This window comes from Chiloscyllium plagiosum, chromosome 20, assembly GCF_004010195.1.
Source record: "Chiloscyllium plagiosum isolate BGI_BamShark_2017 chromosome 20, ASM401019v2, whole genome shotgun sequence".
NCBI lineage: Eukaryota > Metazoa > Chordata > Chondrichthyes > Orectolobiformes > Hemiscylliidae > Chiloscyllium > Chiloscyllium plagiosum.
In genome coordinates, this window is record NC_057729.1 from 54,940,856 (window position 1) to 54,956,410 (window position 15,555).

Sequence of the window (15,555 nt, forward strand, 5' to 3'; positions counted from 1 at the left end):
TACCTCAGATTACAACAGGATCTGGACCAGATGGGCCAATGGGCTGAAAAGTGGCAGATGGAGTTTAATTCAGATAAATGTGAGGTGCTGCATTTTGGGAAAGCAAATCTTAGCAGGACTTATACACTTAATGGTAAGGTCCTAGGGAGTGTTGCTGAACAAAGAGACCTTGGAGTGCAGGTTCATAACTCCTTGAAAGTAGAGTCGCAGGTAGATAGGATAGTGAAGAAGGCATTTGGTATGCTTTCCTTTATTGGTCAGAGTATTGAGTACAGGAGTTGGGAGGTCATGTTGCGGCTGTACAGGACATTGGTTAGGCCACTGTTGGAACATTGCGTGCAGTTCTGGTCTCCTTCCTACCGGAAAGATGTTGTGAAACTTGAAAGGGTTCAGAAAAGATTTACAAGGATGTTGCCAGGGTTGGAACATTTGAGCTACAGGGAGAGGCTGACAGGCTGTGGCTATTTGCCCTGGAGCATTGGAAGCTGAGGGGTGACCTTATAGAGGTTTACAAAATTATGAGGGGCATGTAGGATAAATAGATGAAGTCTTTTCCCTAGGATCGGGGAGTCCAGAACTAGAGGGCATAGGTTTAGAGTGAGAGGGGAAAGATATAAAAGAGACCTAAAGGGGCAACCTTTACAGGCAGAGGGTGGTACGTGTATGGAATGAGCTGCCAGAGGATGTGGTGGAGGCTGGTACAATTGCAACATTTAAGAGGCATTTGGATGGGTAGAAGAATAGGAAGGGTTTGGAGGGATATGGGCCGGGTGCTGGCATGTGCGACTAGATTGGGTTGGGATATCTGGTCGGCATGGACGGGTTGGACCGAAGGGTCTGTTTCCATGTTGTACATCTCTATGACTCTATACTGAACTATTCGATCCCAAAATGAAATCTGGCTCAGTAGATTATATTTTGCTTTTTCTGAATGTCGTATGGCAGTTTTTCAGTGAAACATTGCACATAAGGCCATGGATTTGGTTTTAACAATAAGACAGATGTTTATTATATAAAATAAATAAAAATAAAACAAACTAAGCTATATACATATAACATATTTGCAAAGATTTCTAAACAGAAGCAAAACAAAATCCCATCCACTTGCCAACACCATCATATGAAAGGTACTCAAAAATCCAAAGAACCTCCTTCCATTTCAGGTTGGATGTTTGATTTAACTGCTTCTACTCTGTTCCAGTCCTGAGTTCATTGTTTTGCTTACTCTCACAGCTGAGAGTTTAGAGATTTTCAGTTTTTAATAATCTGCAGAGCCCTAAATAAACTGTCCTCGTCTGGAAGTTTCATAAATTTTACTCTTTCACTTAAGCAATTTATTTCCTTAATTACTCTGAAAAATATCCTTTTTCTAGAAGAGATTGTACTTGACTCTGATCCCACTCAATTGTCCTTTGAACTGCCCAAAAGCATCTCAATTGTTTTTTTTTAACAAGTTTGTTTATCTTGGACTGTGCCATGCTAATGTCTTGATGTTTCTCTCTTATATTATAAACTACCCATAATATCAACAAATTCTATTAACACTCCAGAAGGCCTTTACTGCTTTAAGATCATGATTCCGAAAGGAATTACTTCATTATTTTTTCAACCCGTTGAACAAAAATAGACCAGCACCCATATGCCAGTAATTTAAAATTCAAACACTTTAATAAAAGTTATATTAAAGTTTAAACATCACACACCTTTCAACACAGCATCCTTCCTGAAAAAAGATGACCAAATCTGTGCACAGTATTGCAGACATGATCTCATCACTGCCCTGTTTAACTGAAACAAAACCTCACTCTTCTGTATTCAATTCCCCTTGCGATAACTGATTACATTTTAACTTTTGAAATAATTTGATACTCTCCATATTAGGCTTTTCTTTGACAATTCATATGCAAGGACATCCAGATCCCTCAGGATCTGAGAGCTCTGAAATCTGTCTTATTTCAGAATGAAAAATGAACAATTTCACTTTACCACAATATTTTCTATTTTTGCTCACTGACTTACCCTATCTATATTTTTTGTAGCTTGTTGCTTTCTTACTTATATTTGTGTCATCAACAAGTTTGGCTACCACACTTTCCATTCCTGTAGCACACCACTTGTTGCATTTTGTCGATCTGAAAAAGACACGGTATTACATGATAACTCTACACAACAAGCTTCTATTTTCTACAATAACCTTTGATGAGGCACCTTATCAAATGCCTTCTGATAATCTAAGTACAGTACATCTGGTGGGTCTCCTTTATCCACAATATATGTTCCATTCTTGAGGAATTCTTGTAGATTGGTCACACATGATTTCCTTCTTTTAAAACGCTACTGCCCTGTTCAATTCCCTTGAACCTTTCTAAGTGCCTTGCTACAACTTATTTAAAAATAACTTTTAACATCATACATAAGACCATGTTAAGCCAACTGGCCTGATGTTTCTGCTTTCTGTCTCCCTTTTTGAATAAAAGTAAAGGTAAGGTCGCCATTGTCCTACAGGACCATAGAACTGCTGATGTTGTTTTTATATGAGGGTCACCATGCCTGAGGAGAAGGGAGAGGTTCAGAAGGAGTGTTTTTCATGGTAGCCTCAATCAGTATAGGAGAAAGTGTGAACTGCAGATACTGGAGACCAGAGTCAAAAGGTGTGGTGCTGGAAAAGCACAGCCAGTCAGGCAGCATCCGAGGAGCAGGAGAGTCGACGTTTTCAACATAAGTCCACTTATCTCTCGGCCCTCTTGCCAGTTTCCCCCTCCCCCCACATTCCTGATGAAGAGGTTATACTTGAAACATCGACTGTCCTGCTCCTCGGATGCTGCCTGATCTGCTGTGCTTTCCAGCACCATACTTTTTCACTCAGCCAGTGTAGGAATTGAACCCACAGTGTTGCCATTGTTAACTACCCATCCAGCCAACTAAGCTTACCCACCCTGTTCCCTTTCTGAATAAATGTGTTGTAATGCTGACTCCCAAACTAATGGGACCAGTCTCAAATCTAGGGAGTTTTGGAAAATTAAAGCAAATGCGCTAACAATCTCACTAGTCACTTATTTTAAGACCCTAAAGATGAAGTCCATCGGGACCAAGCACTTGTCGGCCTGCAACTCCAACAGTTAACTTACTACCAATTCTTGTGTGATTGGATTTTTCCCAAGTTCCTCCCTTCTTTCCATTTCCTGATTTATTGCAGCTATCTTCTTAGTTACTTGTATATTCTATAGTGAGGACAAATGCAAAATACCTGTTCAATTCATCTGTCATTTTCTTATTTCCCAGTATTGATTCTCCAGTCTCCTTTTCTATTGGATGAACACTAACTTTTTACCTCTTTTTTTTATATAGTTATAAAAAGTCTTTACCTGATTTTATATTTCTGGCTAGCTTTCTCTCATACACCAAATTTTCCATCTATATTAATTTTATGGTCATTCCTTGCTATCTTTTATATATTTTATCCAATCTCCTGACCTGCTATATGTCTTCGCATAGTTAAGTGCTGTTTCTTTTAGTTTGGTACCATCACAGGTAGAAAAGATAGTGAAGAATGACATTTGGTATGCTTGCCTTTACTGGTTAGTGCATTCAGTATAGGAGTTGGGAGGTCATGTTGCGGCTGCAGGACATTGGTTAGGCCACTTTTGGAATTACTACTTTTTATTCTGGTCTTCCTGCTATAGGAAGAATGTTGTGAAACTTGAAAGGGTGCAAAAAAGATTTACAAGAAGGTTGGAGGGTTTGAGCTATCGGGAGAGGCCGAATAAGCTGGAACAATCATTCCTAGAGCATCAGAGGCTGTGGGATGACATTATAGAAATTCATAAAATAATGAGGGGAATGGATTGGTTGAATAGTGAAGGTCTTTTCCCCAGTATAGGAGAATCCAAGAGTAGAGGACATAGGTTTACGATGAGAGGAGAAAGATTTAAGAGGCACCTAAGAGGCAACCTTTTCATGCAGAGGGTGGTGTGTGTATGGAATGAGCTGCCAGAGGAAGTGGTGGAGGCTGGTACAATTACAGCATTTAAAACACATCTGGATAGGTATATGAATAGGAAGAGTTTAGAGGGATATTGGTCAAATGCTGGCAAATTGGAACTAGATTAATTTAGAATATCTGGTCGGCATGGACAAGTTGGTTCGAAGGTTCTGATTCCATGCTGTACATCCCTATGATTCTATGACTCTGTCCTTAACATTTCTAGTTAACCATAGATGGTGTGTCTCTTGGAATTTTTCTTTAATCACTGAAGCAGATCTACTCTGTACTCCAAAAAAGTCCTCTTAAATGTATGCCTCTGCATCTCTGTCGACCAGTTCTTTTGTCTAATTTGACACATCATGATGCCCTGCTAATGGAACAAAAGACACCCTGGAATGGCGATAGGTAATACTGAGATGATGACTACATATATGCTTCTGCGAACAGGACTTAGCCAAGCTATTGTTTGACTCTCCGTGAACAACCTTCCCAGTGTTGGCGCAAGTTCCCAGATATTAATTGAGTAGATATTGGATAATTAACAGGATGGGCTGTAACTTTATTTAAATTTTGTAAGAATTCATTCACAGTACGAGGGAATTGCTGACTAGGTAGCATTTATTCTCCCTCTCTAGTTGCCCTTGAGAAGATGATGATAAGCTGCTTCTTGAACCATTGCAGTCAATTTGATGTAGGTACACCCACAATGCTGTTCGGGAGGGAGTTCCAGAATTTTGACCCAGTGACATTGAAGGAAGGAAGATATATTTCCAAGTTAGCGTGGTGTGTGGTTTGAAACAGAACTTACAGGTGATGATGTTCCCATATGTTTGCTGGCCTTGTTATTCTAGATGGTGGTGGTTATATGGTTGAAAGGTGTTGTGTAAGCAACGTTGGTAAATTTCTGATGTGCATTTTACAGATGATGCACTTTGCTGCTACTGAATATTGGTGATGGAGAGACTTGTGGATGCGGTACCAATCAAGAGGGCTGCTTTCTTGAGCATTTTTGGAACTACACTTATCCAGAAAATCAGAGAGTATTTCTATCACACTCCTGACTTGTATCTTGGTGGGTAGGCTTTGAGGGAGTCACTTGCTGCATGATTCCTAGCCTCTGACCAACTCTTAGAGCCTCAGTATTTTTATGACTAGTTCAGTTCACTTTCTGGATATAGTAACCTCCAGGATGGGGGATTCAATTATGATGATGTCATTGAATGCCATGGGGCAGTGGTTAGATTGTCTCATGTTGGACATATTCATTGTCAGGGACTTGTGTGGCACAAATGTTAGTTGTCACTTAGCTGCCCAAACCTCAATATTGTCTGGGTGTGACTGAATTTGGATTGCTTCAGTATCTGAGAAGATATGAAAGCTACTGAATATTGTGCAATAATTAGAGAACATTCCCACTTCTGACCTCATGATGGAAGAAGGTCATTGGTGAAGCAGCTGAAGATCATTTTCTCCAATGCCTAGGCATTGATCAAATGCTCCTTCTGATTTTATTTTTTATTATTTTTATAGAAGTTAAATACAACTAAATGGCTTGCAAGGCATTTTAGAGGACATGTAAGAGTCAGTCATGTTTCTTTTATTCTAGGTGCACATCTCGTCGAGACTGAGTAAGAATAGCAGATATCCTTCTCGAGAAGCCAACAGTGAACAAGATGAATTTTTAACTATAATTCTATAACAATAACTATAATAGATTATGGTCACCATTACTGATAAATAACTTTTTGTTTCAGCTTTATTTAATGGATTTGAATTGATAACTCTGAGTCATTTGTCCAAATTACTGGATTAGCAGTTAAGGAACATTACCACTATGCTACTGTTCCCCCTAATAGAAACTTCACTTTAAAAAGAAAGAGTTTTGTGCAGTTACTGTATAATCACAGATATTATCATTCCTTTATATTTTCTGTTCCTGTAGGATTCTGTGAGTCGCCAGTCCGTTTACAGCATGCACCAACTCCAGGGTAATAAGCAATATGGCACTGAGAAAACTGGAATCCTGTATAAGAAAAGTGATGGGTTCGTACTGCTCTTTTCAGTCACTTTAAGATTGTTGGTCTCGAGCATTTGCCTCCAGTGGGATATGTCTTCTGTGAACCCCTGTTTCTTTTGGGATTTAGAATGGCTGCATTCTATAGCTAGCAGATTATGTATTTACCGAATTGTAGCCATGGAAACTAACTATTCAGTGATTCAACAGTAAGCAGTACTCAATCTGTTTTGCTGTAAAGATCAAGTAGCCTAAGGCACTGACTCATCTTTTCTGAAACAGAGGTCTATGCAAAATGAGCTTTTATGTTTTATTGTCTGCTTTATTTTTGATGTCATGTAATTTTAATACTCTTGTGCAAAGTAATGTAACAAAAGCCTTTTCCACTTAAAATATTGTCTTTTACTACTATTAGAACAATATGGTAAGGTTGATCTTAGAAACTGTTGAAACTTTATTGCTGGAACAGCACAGCAGGTCAGGCAGCATCCAGGGAACAGGAGATTCGACGTTTCGGGCACAGGCCCTTCTTCAGGAATGAGCAGAGAGTGTTCAGCAGGAGAAGATAAAAGGTAGGGAGGAGGGACTTGGAGGAGGGGCGTTGGAAATGTGCTAGGTGGAAAGAGGTCAAGGTGAGGGTGATAGGTCGGAGTAGGATGGAGGCGGGGAGGTCAAGAAGAAGACTGCAGGTCAGGAAGGCGGTGCTGGGCTGGAGGGATTCGGCTGAGACAAGGTGGGGGGAGGGGGGATGAAGAAACTGGTGAAGTCCAAGTTCATCCCCTGTGGTTGGAGGGTTCCCAGTCGGAAGATAAGACGCTCCTCCTCCGACTGTCGGGTTGTTGTGGTTTGGCGGTGGATGAGTCCAATGACCTGCATATCCTCGTTGGAGTGGGAGGGGGAGTTGAAATGCTGTGCTCCAGGTTGGTTGGGTTGGTTCGTCCGGGTGGCCCAGGGGTGCTCTCTGAGTCGCTCCGCAAGTAGGCGGCCTGTCTCCCCAATATAGAGGAGGCCACACCGGCTGCAGCGGATGCAGTAGATGATGTGGGTGGAGGTGCAGGTGAAACTCCTGCACACAGTGTTTTTTCAAAAAAATCTCTTTTTATTTTGCTTTTCTCTCTCCATTTCGCTATTGTGAGTTCATTCCTTATAAGAAACAATATGTACCAGTAAACCTTTGATCCTTTATTCAAACTACTATTGTTCACCAGCACAAAAACAAAATATTGCAGATGTTAGAAATTTGAAATAAAATTTTGAAATGCTGGAAATACTCAATGTGTCAGACAACATCTGTACAGAAAGAAACAACTAAAATTTAAGGTAAATGATTTTCAATTGAACTGGAAGTGTTAGTTGTGTAACATCTTTTAAGCAAGTACAAAGGTTAAAGAGGAAACGAAGAACAAAAGAGGAAGTTTGTGATATGATGGAAGAAAATGAGATTAGAAGACTAAAGCAATGATAGTACAAGGTAAAAGGAAAGTTAATGGAACAAGGAAAAAACAAAAGATAGAGCTAGGAGATGCTTAAATCAGAATTGCAATATCATTATCAATTGCTGCTTTCTGAAAAAGATGAGGTCAGAAGTTATGATTTGAATTTGTTGAACCCAATGTATGATTGTTAAAAGTTACAGAATTACTAATTGCAGCATAAGATGCTCTTCCTCAAGCTTCATTGAAATGGTAGTCCATTAAGGTGAAATTAGGTGATTGATTATAATGAAGAAAGGGGTTTTGAGGAGACAGTCAGGTGCCATCGAAGGCAATGGCCCTGTCAAGAAAAGGAAGGGTGAATGTATTTGGTGGTGGAATCATAGAGGAAGTGGCAAAAAATGAACTGCAGAAAGTGGAATTGATGATGTCAATGAAATTCTATTGTAGTCTGGAGGGACTGGAAGTTAATGAGAGAAGTAAGTGGAGTTGTAGGTAGATAGATAGTGAAGAAGGCATTTGGTATGCTTTCCTTTATTGGTTAGAGCATTGAGTATAGGAGTTGGGAGGTCATTTTATGGCTGTACAGGCTATTGGTTAGGTCACTGTTGGAATATTGTATGCAATTCCGATCTCCCTCCTATCGGAAAGATGTTATGAAACTTGAAAGGGTTCAGAAAAGATTTACCAGGATGTTGGCAGGTTTGTAGGATTTAAGCTATAGGGAGAGGTTGAATAAGCTGAGGCTGTTTTCCCAGGAGTGTCGGAGAGTGAGGAGTGACCTTATAGAGGTTTACAAAATCATGAGGGGCATGGATAGGGTAGATAGACAAGGTCTCTTGCCTGGGGTGGGGGAGTCCAGAACTAGAGGGCATAGGTTTAGGGTGAGAGGGGAAAGATAGAAAAGGGACCTAGGGGGCAACTTTTTCATGCAGATTATATGAATAGAAAGGATTAAGAGGGATATGGGCCAAGTGCTGGCAAATGGGACCAGATTAGATTCGGATATCTGATCAGCATGGACAAATTGGACCAAAGGGACTGCTTCCATACTGCACATCTCTATGACTTTAAATGTGAGAAATGGAGCAATTGCGCCCAAGGCCCCAGCAACCAAAGGGACGGGAATTCAGAATTATACGCTTCCTCTGCAACAGTCTAGTTCATTCTTCAAGCAATACCAACACCTACACCCCTTCCTTTACAAGCACAGGTGATGCAATTTAGCATCTTCACTGTTTAGAGTTCAGTCATTCTTTCAAGATAGTACAACAATTTAGTTGTACTTCTTCTAGTTTGTATTTGCTACTGATGATGTAGTGTCCTGTCCATTGGTATGACAAAATGTACATTGGGTTACACTTTGCAGAAAACTTTAATTCTTCCTTTTGCCTGTCATTTTAAATCTTTCTCCAACTCCAAACCTGGATTTTTCATCCTCAAATGCCTACAATGTTCCAGTGATGGTTAAAGGTTAAGCCCAAGGAACAATGAGATACTTTACAAACTTCTGTCTTGAATTTGAGTTAATCAATTTCAGACTATAATCCCTTCCTCCATTTTCTGAACAACTGTTAGCACTGATTCTGCTATTCCTACATTCCTCCTCCTGTGGTATAGTGGTAATGTCTTGACCTCTGAGCCAGGAGTCCTAGGTTCAAGTCCCACCTGTTCCAGATGAATATAATAATATTTCTGAATAGCTTAATTAGAAAATATCTATATTCTTGCACTAGACCAAGGTTTTGTTTCTTTACTTGTCCCATCACCATCTCCTTTTGCCATACACCATCATTTCTGTTATCTTTTAATTCCTTCTGCTTCCCATGACATCAAGGGGCTTCCCTTTAAACTTTTACCCTGAATGCCATTTTCCCCTCCTTTGTTTTTGCTTCAAACTTGTTATGTCTCTAACTTTTGGTGAGAGGTCACCAACTTGAAACATTGTGGAGAACTTTCCCAGGGAATTGGAGATAGGAAGAGCTAATAAAATCATTGAGAAGTGGAGTTTTGCTGGTTCTGAATGTGTTCCATCTCCATGGACTGTTCGTGGTCCTTGCTTTGCTGTGATGACAGCAATTCACCGGGCGGCACTGGGAAGCCAATTAAGGCTTATAAGCAACTAATTACCTGCAATTGTCTGGTGCAAGTAGGACTTTATTGGTTTCAGAGTTAAAGAGTATGGGGCTGGAAAAGCTCAGCTGGTCAGGCAGCATCCAAGGAGCAGGAGAGTCGACTCTGATCTCCAGCATCTGCAGTGCTCACTTTCTCCTTTCTTGGTATCACACTAGATCTCCACTGTGACTGCAGTTTGTCAGATAAAAGAAGTCACATTTGGAGTTGAGTGATGTGACAAATTAATGAAATCTACCACTGTCAGATGCAAATTGGGGAGGCTCTTGCGGTGGAGAGATACAGTCCCTATCCCTAAACCAAGAAGCCTGGCTTCAAGTACCAAGTACTGTAGAGGTATGTAATAATATCTCTGAGCTGGTTGATTGGAAAAATAGGTTAAAATTTTTAAAAATGCCAATTAGCATGTCTGAGATTGTCTACAATTTTCTTCCAGTCTGTTGATTGCAGTAAGTAGTCTCTAATTGAATTACATTCCTGAACAGGGGTCTCTTAATTGGACACTTCATAACAAGTTATCCCACAAGCAGCACTGCTGCTGAGAATTAGGTCAGGACCCAAAAATGGTCTGGAAGGGTGGTGCAGTGATAGTCTCCCTGCCTCTGAGCCAGGAGACCTGGGTTTAACTCTCACCTTCTCCAGAGATGTATAATAACATTTCTGAGCAGGAATAGTGTCCACACTCCTAGATCAAGAGACCCAGGTTCAAATTCCCACCTGCTCCAGAGATGTGTAGTAACATCTCTGAACAGGTTGATTGGAAAATTAGGTTAAATTTTTAAAAGAATTGTCCCGGCTACTGACAATATTCAATGTCTGAATGATTCAGCACCTAAACTTGGTGCTTCTCTCTACAATTGCTGCCTGACTTGCTGGCTGTATCCAGCATTTTCTGGTTGTATAACTCTTATTCACATGTTAACTTGATAATCAATGTCATCAGATGTCTGTCTTTGGGGTATTGCTATATCTTTGTTGAAAGCACAAAAGTGTGTACTTCTAACAACTGCTAAGAATATCATCATCTCTCCCAGTGCCTCATCTGAGTGGCATGAGAACTCATAACTCAGAACAGATATCAAACTTTCAATTGTTTTGCTTTCTATGCTCTGCAACTCTTTAGACAAGCAATAAACCACAACTTGCATTATGGAGCAACTTAATTCCAGTGGAACATTTCAACTTGCTTCACAGTTGGGACTCTGACCTGATCAGAAATAGGCAGGAGGTTACCTGAAGGTGTTGTGAAGTTAAGGTTTTTAAGGATCCTTTTGATGCAGGGGAATGACCTATCAAGGTAGGTGGAAACAAGGACTTAATTCCAGAAAGTAGGGGCTAAAGGCTCTGTCACTGATTGTATTACGCAAAAAGGAGAGAATACAGATTTTTCAGAAGGAATGGGCAGCAAAGTTAGCAGAGGAATCAAGGCTTTGGAGAGCTTTGTAGTTGAGGTCAAGGATACTGATAGACCTAGGGTTGACAAGCCAATGTAGAGAGTTGAAAACTGCAGTGCTGATGATGAGCGAATGAAGAGTTCATGCTTGAAACTTTGACTCTGCTGCTCCTTGGATGCTGCCTGGCCAGCTGTGCTTTTCCAGCACCACACTTTGTGACTCTGATCTCCAACATTTGTCGTCCTCACTTCCACCAAGCTAATATAGAGAGTCAAAAATAGGAGACATAGGTGTATACGTTTTAGATACTATGTTGTGGATCATGATAGAATTTATGAAGGTATATCTTAAGAGATCGATGAGGGTAATGTTTAAAAAATAAAATCTGGGGTTGACAAAAACATGGACAAGAGCTTTGATGGGATTTGGCGACAGTGGGGTATTATAAGGATAAAGATGTGATATGGGTGTCCTTTGTACAATCGCCGAAAGTAAGCATGAGGGTGCAACAGGCATTGAAGAAGACAAATAGTACATTGGCCTTCATAACGAGAAGATTTTGAGTAAAGGATCAGGGATGCCTTGCTGCAGTTGTACAGAACTTTGCTGAGATTACACCCAGAGTGTTGTCATGCAGTTTTGGTCTCCTTGTCTGAGGATGTTGTATTCTGGCTATGGAGAAAGTGCAAAAAGGCTTACCAGACTGGTTCTTTGGATTGTCAAGTTCATGTATGAAGAGAGACTAGATTGATTAGAACTATATTCACTAGACTTTAGAAGATTGAGGGGGTAACCTCATAGAAACTTTAAAAATTCTAAAAATACTAGATAGTTTCAACACAGGATGTTCTCAATGACTGGGTAGTCCCGAACCAGGATAACAGCCTAAGAATGAATATGAGGTAGGCATTTCTTCAGCCAGAGAATAGTAGAATTTTCTGCCACAGAAAGTGGTTGAGGCCAGAACAGTGCAATGTTTTTAGGGAACAGTTAAATATTAATTAGCAAGTTTTGAGAAGATTTGTAGCTCAGATTGAGGTTTTGGATATAGATTTGCTCGCTGTGCTGAAAGATCCATTTCCAGATGTTTCATTACCTTACTAGGTAACATGTTCAGTGGACCTCATGCGAAGCAATGCTGAAAATTCCTGCTTTCATCACCACAGGAAATAACATCACCAACCCAAAGAATCCCAAATATATAAATAGAAAGCAGGAATTTTCAGCATTGCTTCGCATTAGGTTACCTAGTAAGGTAATGAAATGTCTGGAAATTAACTTTTCAACTCAGCGAGCAAACCTACATCCAAGATATTAATTCTTTGAGCTAAAGGATTCAAAGTTTGTGGGGTGAAAGTGGGAGCAGGGTACTGAGTAGGATGATCAGCCATGACCTTGTTGAATGGCAGAGTAAGCTTGAAGGGCTGACTGGCCCACTCCATTCCTATTTTCTAATGTTTCTATATTTCAGAATTGGAAGAAGACACCCTTGGGTTGACTGAGAGGTTTTAAACTCATTTAGATTGCACACCTGAAGAATATAGGGATTAGAGACAAGGACACAAAGTTTCTGAAATGTTGACGTTGTCCGTGTTGATCTGCAAGAATTTCTTTCTCATCCTTGTGTCCCATTCAATGTTGACACTACTTTGACCACCTCATACAATTATTATACAGAATTAATTCAGAACCATCTCTGACTGGAGGTGCTAGCAAGAGTGCAGGTGATACAGATTGCAGTTCAACTTAATTGTGAAATCAGAACAAGTGGTGGCACAAAAGTGGAATACAGGAAAAGAGGGACGAGCACAGTCTTCTGCAGAGTCCATATTATCCAAGCCTTTAACAGCCAGTTGAGTAAAAAGAACTAGACAAAGCAATAAGGTGAATGTGGTTTACTACAGTTGGTGTTTGTTATCATGATATTAGAGCCAAGGAGGAACCTAGACATGAGTGGTTATATAACGAGAGTATGAATTCCAAACAGTGCATTGCTGTTACAAAGTTTATTTGCGAATATTTTCAAGGTGAAATGCTTTTTCATATAATATATTATACACATTTTCTCCTATTTAGGTTGAGGAAAGTTTGGCAGAAGAGGAAATGCATCATAAAGAACTGTTACCTGACCATTTCGCATGGAACTGTGAGTTCAGTATGAGAATGAGATTGGAGCATTATTTATTGATTTTGTTTGACAGAAAATGCAGTTCATTTTACAATCATCTGACTGAATGACATCTCCTTAGTTTCTTATATTTAGCAAGACTATTTTCCAGAGAACAACAAAGATTTAATTAGGAGGAAATATGGAAAACATTAAAGAAATTTAAAAGGAAATTGCTATTGTGAATAAGCATTTAGAATGGCTGTATACAGGGTGTAGATTTTAATTCAGATTGGTTTTCAGCGTGTTACCTTTCTGCCCATCAGAGGCAGCAGAAAGTCACTGCAATGCCTCCTTCAAATGAACTGAGTCCACTTTCTACCAGGAATAGACTTAAGAGTATAACAAATGGCTGCTGGCAGATAAGGATTAGATAATGCTATGGTTGCTGATTGGCATCCAGCTGGCAGGAAGAGGTCCTGCCAGAGAATAGGGATGGATTTTAGGAACAAGGGGCACTGGTGTTTCTTGAGACAATCAGAAATTTTGGTTCCCACAATTTTATACTTAACATCAGTGCCTGTTGCCTCAGGGGACCAGTTGCAAACTTGCTGTAAAGTTGAGATGCTTGCTCTCTTTGGCTTTGATTATGTGTATAGGACCCTATTGACATAGTTTGCTCAAGTGTGTGAGGCTGCCACGTAACAATAAAATCTAAAATCTAAATTTGCTTTAATAAGCACTTCCTTCCTATGCAGAATTCAATCTTTAAATATCAGATGTGGACAGGGTTTCAGCAGGTTAAAAAGTTCCTCTCTCTAACTGATCACCTGACCACTTTTCGCTCCTTCAATTTTGTACTGAGGTGAAGTGTGTTGAAATATATTAAGATACCACAGAATTCTCTGATGATAATTATGGGACACTTTTCTGCGTATTCTCCATATGCAAACAAGCACTATTCACATAGTTATATTGTTTCTTGGCTTAGGCAAAATCCAAATTAATAAATACATAAATGAAATCCAAATTAATAAGTACAAAAATAAAATTTTACACACCTGACCATATTAGAGAGCATGCCAAAAGTACATTTATTTTTAGTATTAACCACCTACCCTTTTATACCTATCCCAAATAAAATTGAGAGGACATTGTGTAATGGCAATTTTATTTCTGGCTGAAGATAATTCTTCAACCAACAGTAGCAACAAATCGGCGTCCCTAAGTCTTAAAGTCAATTTTGAAGTGTAGTGTTTTACACCATTATTGCATAGACCGTTTTAGCATCTGAACTGTGTATAGCCATATCATGAATAACCAGCTAATTTGTTTTGTGTGGTGTTAATTGAAGAACACTGTTAAGAAAACTTAGTTGCTCTTTTTAACTAATATGAAGGGTTGCAGGGATAGGGTTGGGAGGGTGGGATGCTCTTCAGAGGGTCAGTGTGGACTCAGTGGGCTGAATGGCTTGTTCCCACACTGTAGAGATTCTATGGATTCTATAATAAATGGAGTGGAATCTTGGGTTCATAAGTCACCTGAAAGATGGCACCTTTAACAATGGCATACCCTATAATTGCTGTGCAAATAGTTACCTTGGATAATAGAACATAATCCTGATGAAGGGCTCCTGCCCGAAACGTCGATTTTTTTTTTTTTGCTCCTCGGATGCTGCCTGACCTGCTTGTCATTTCCAGCACCACTCTAATCTTGACTCTAATCTCCAGCATCTGCAGTCTTGTCCGTATGTCTATCCAATGACCATTTAAATGCCCTTAAAGTTGACATGTGTGTTCCATGCCCCTTCTATTCTCTGAGTAACGAAACTGCCTCTGATATCTGTCCTATATCTATCACCCCTCAATTTTAAAGCGATGTCCCCTCGTGCAAGCCATCACCATCCAAGGAAAAAGGCTCTCATTATCCAACCTATCTAACAATCTGATTATCTTATATGTCTCAATTAAGTTACCTCACAACCTTGTTCTCTCTAATGAAAACAGCCTCAAGTCCTCAGCCTTTTCTTGTAAGACCTTCCTTCCATACCCGGCAACATCCTAGTAAATCTCCTCTGAACTCTTTCTAAAGCTTCCACATCTTTCCTATAATGCGGTGACCAGAACCGTACGCAATATTCCAAATGTGGCCATACCAGAGTTTTGTTCAGCTGCAGCATGATCTCATGGTTCCGAATCTCAAGCCTTCTATCAATAAAAACTAACACACCATGTACCTTCTTAACAACCCTGTCAACTTGGGTGGCAACTTTCAAGAATCTATATACCTGGACACTGAGCTCTCTCTACCTCTTACCATAAGCCCAGTGCTCTTTGTTCCTATTGCTCCTTCCAAAGTGAATCACCTCACACTTTTTCATGTTAAACTCCATTTGCCACCTCTCAGCCCAGTTCTGCATCTTGTCTATGTCTCTCTGTAACATCCTTCGTCACTATCCACAACTCTACCGGCCTTAGTGTCATCTACAA

At 39.9% G+C, this 15,555-nt stretch overlaps 1 protein-coding gene across 1 annotated transcript in view; it reads left to right on the forward strand.

Moving 5' to 3' along the window:
• unm_sa1614 (un-named sa1614) overlaps positions 1-15,555 on the forward strand; it is a 256,372-nt gene that overhangs the window by 165,101 nt on the left and 75,716 nt on the right. The window contains exons 11-12 of the mRNA XM_043709987.1: positions 5,928-6,028; positions 13,036-13,105. Coding sequence (XP_043565922.1) covers positions 5,928-6,028; positions 13,036-13,105 — 171 coding nt within the window. The remainder of the gene's footprint in view (positions 1-5,927; positions 6,029-13,035; positions 13,106-15,555) is intronic.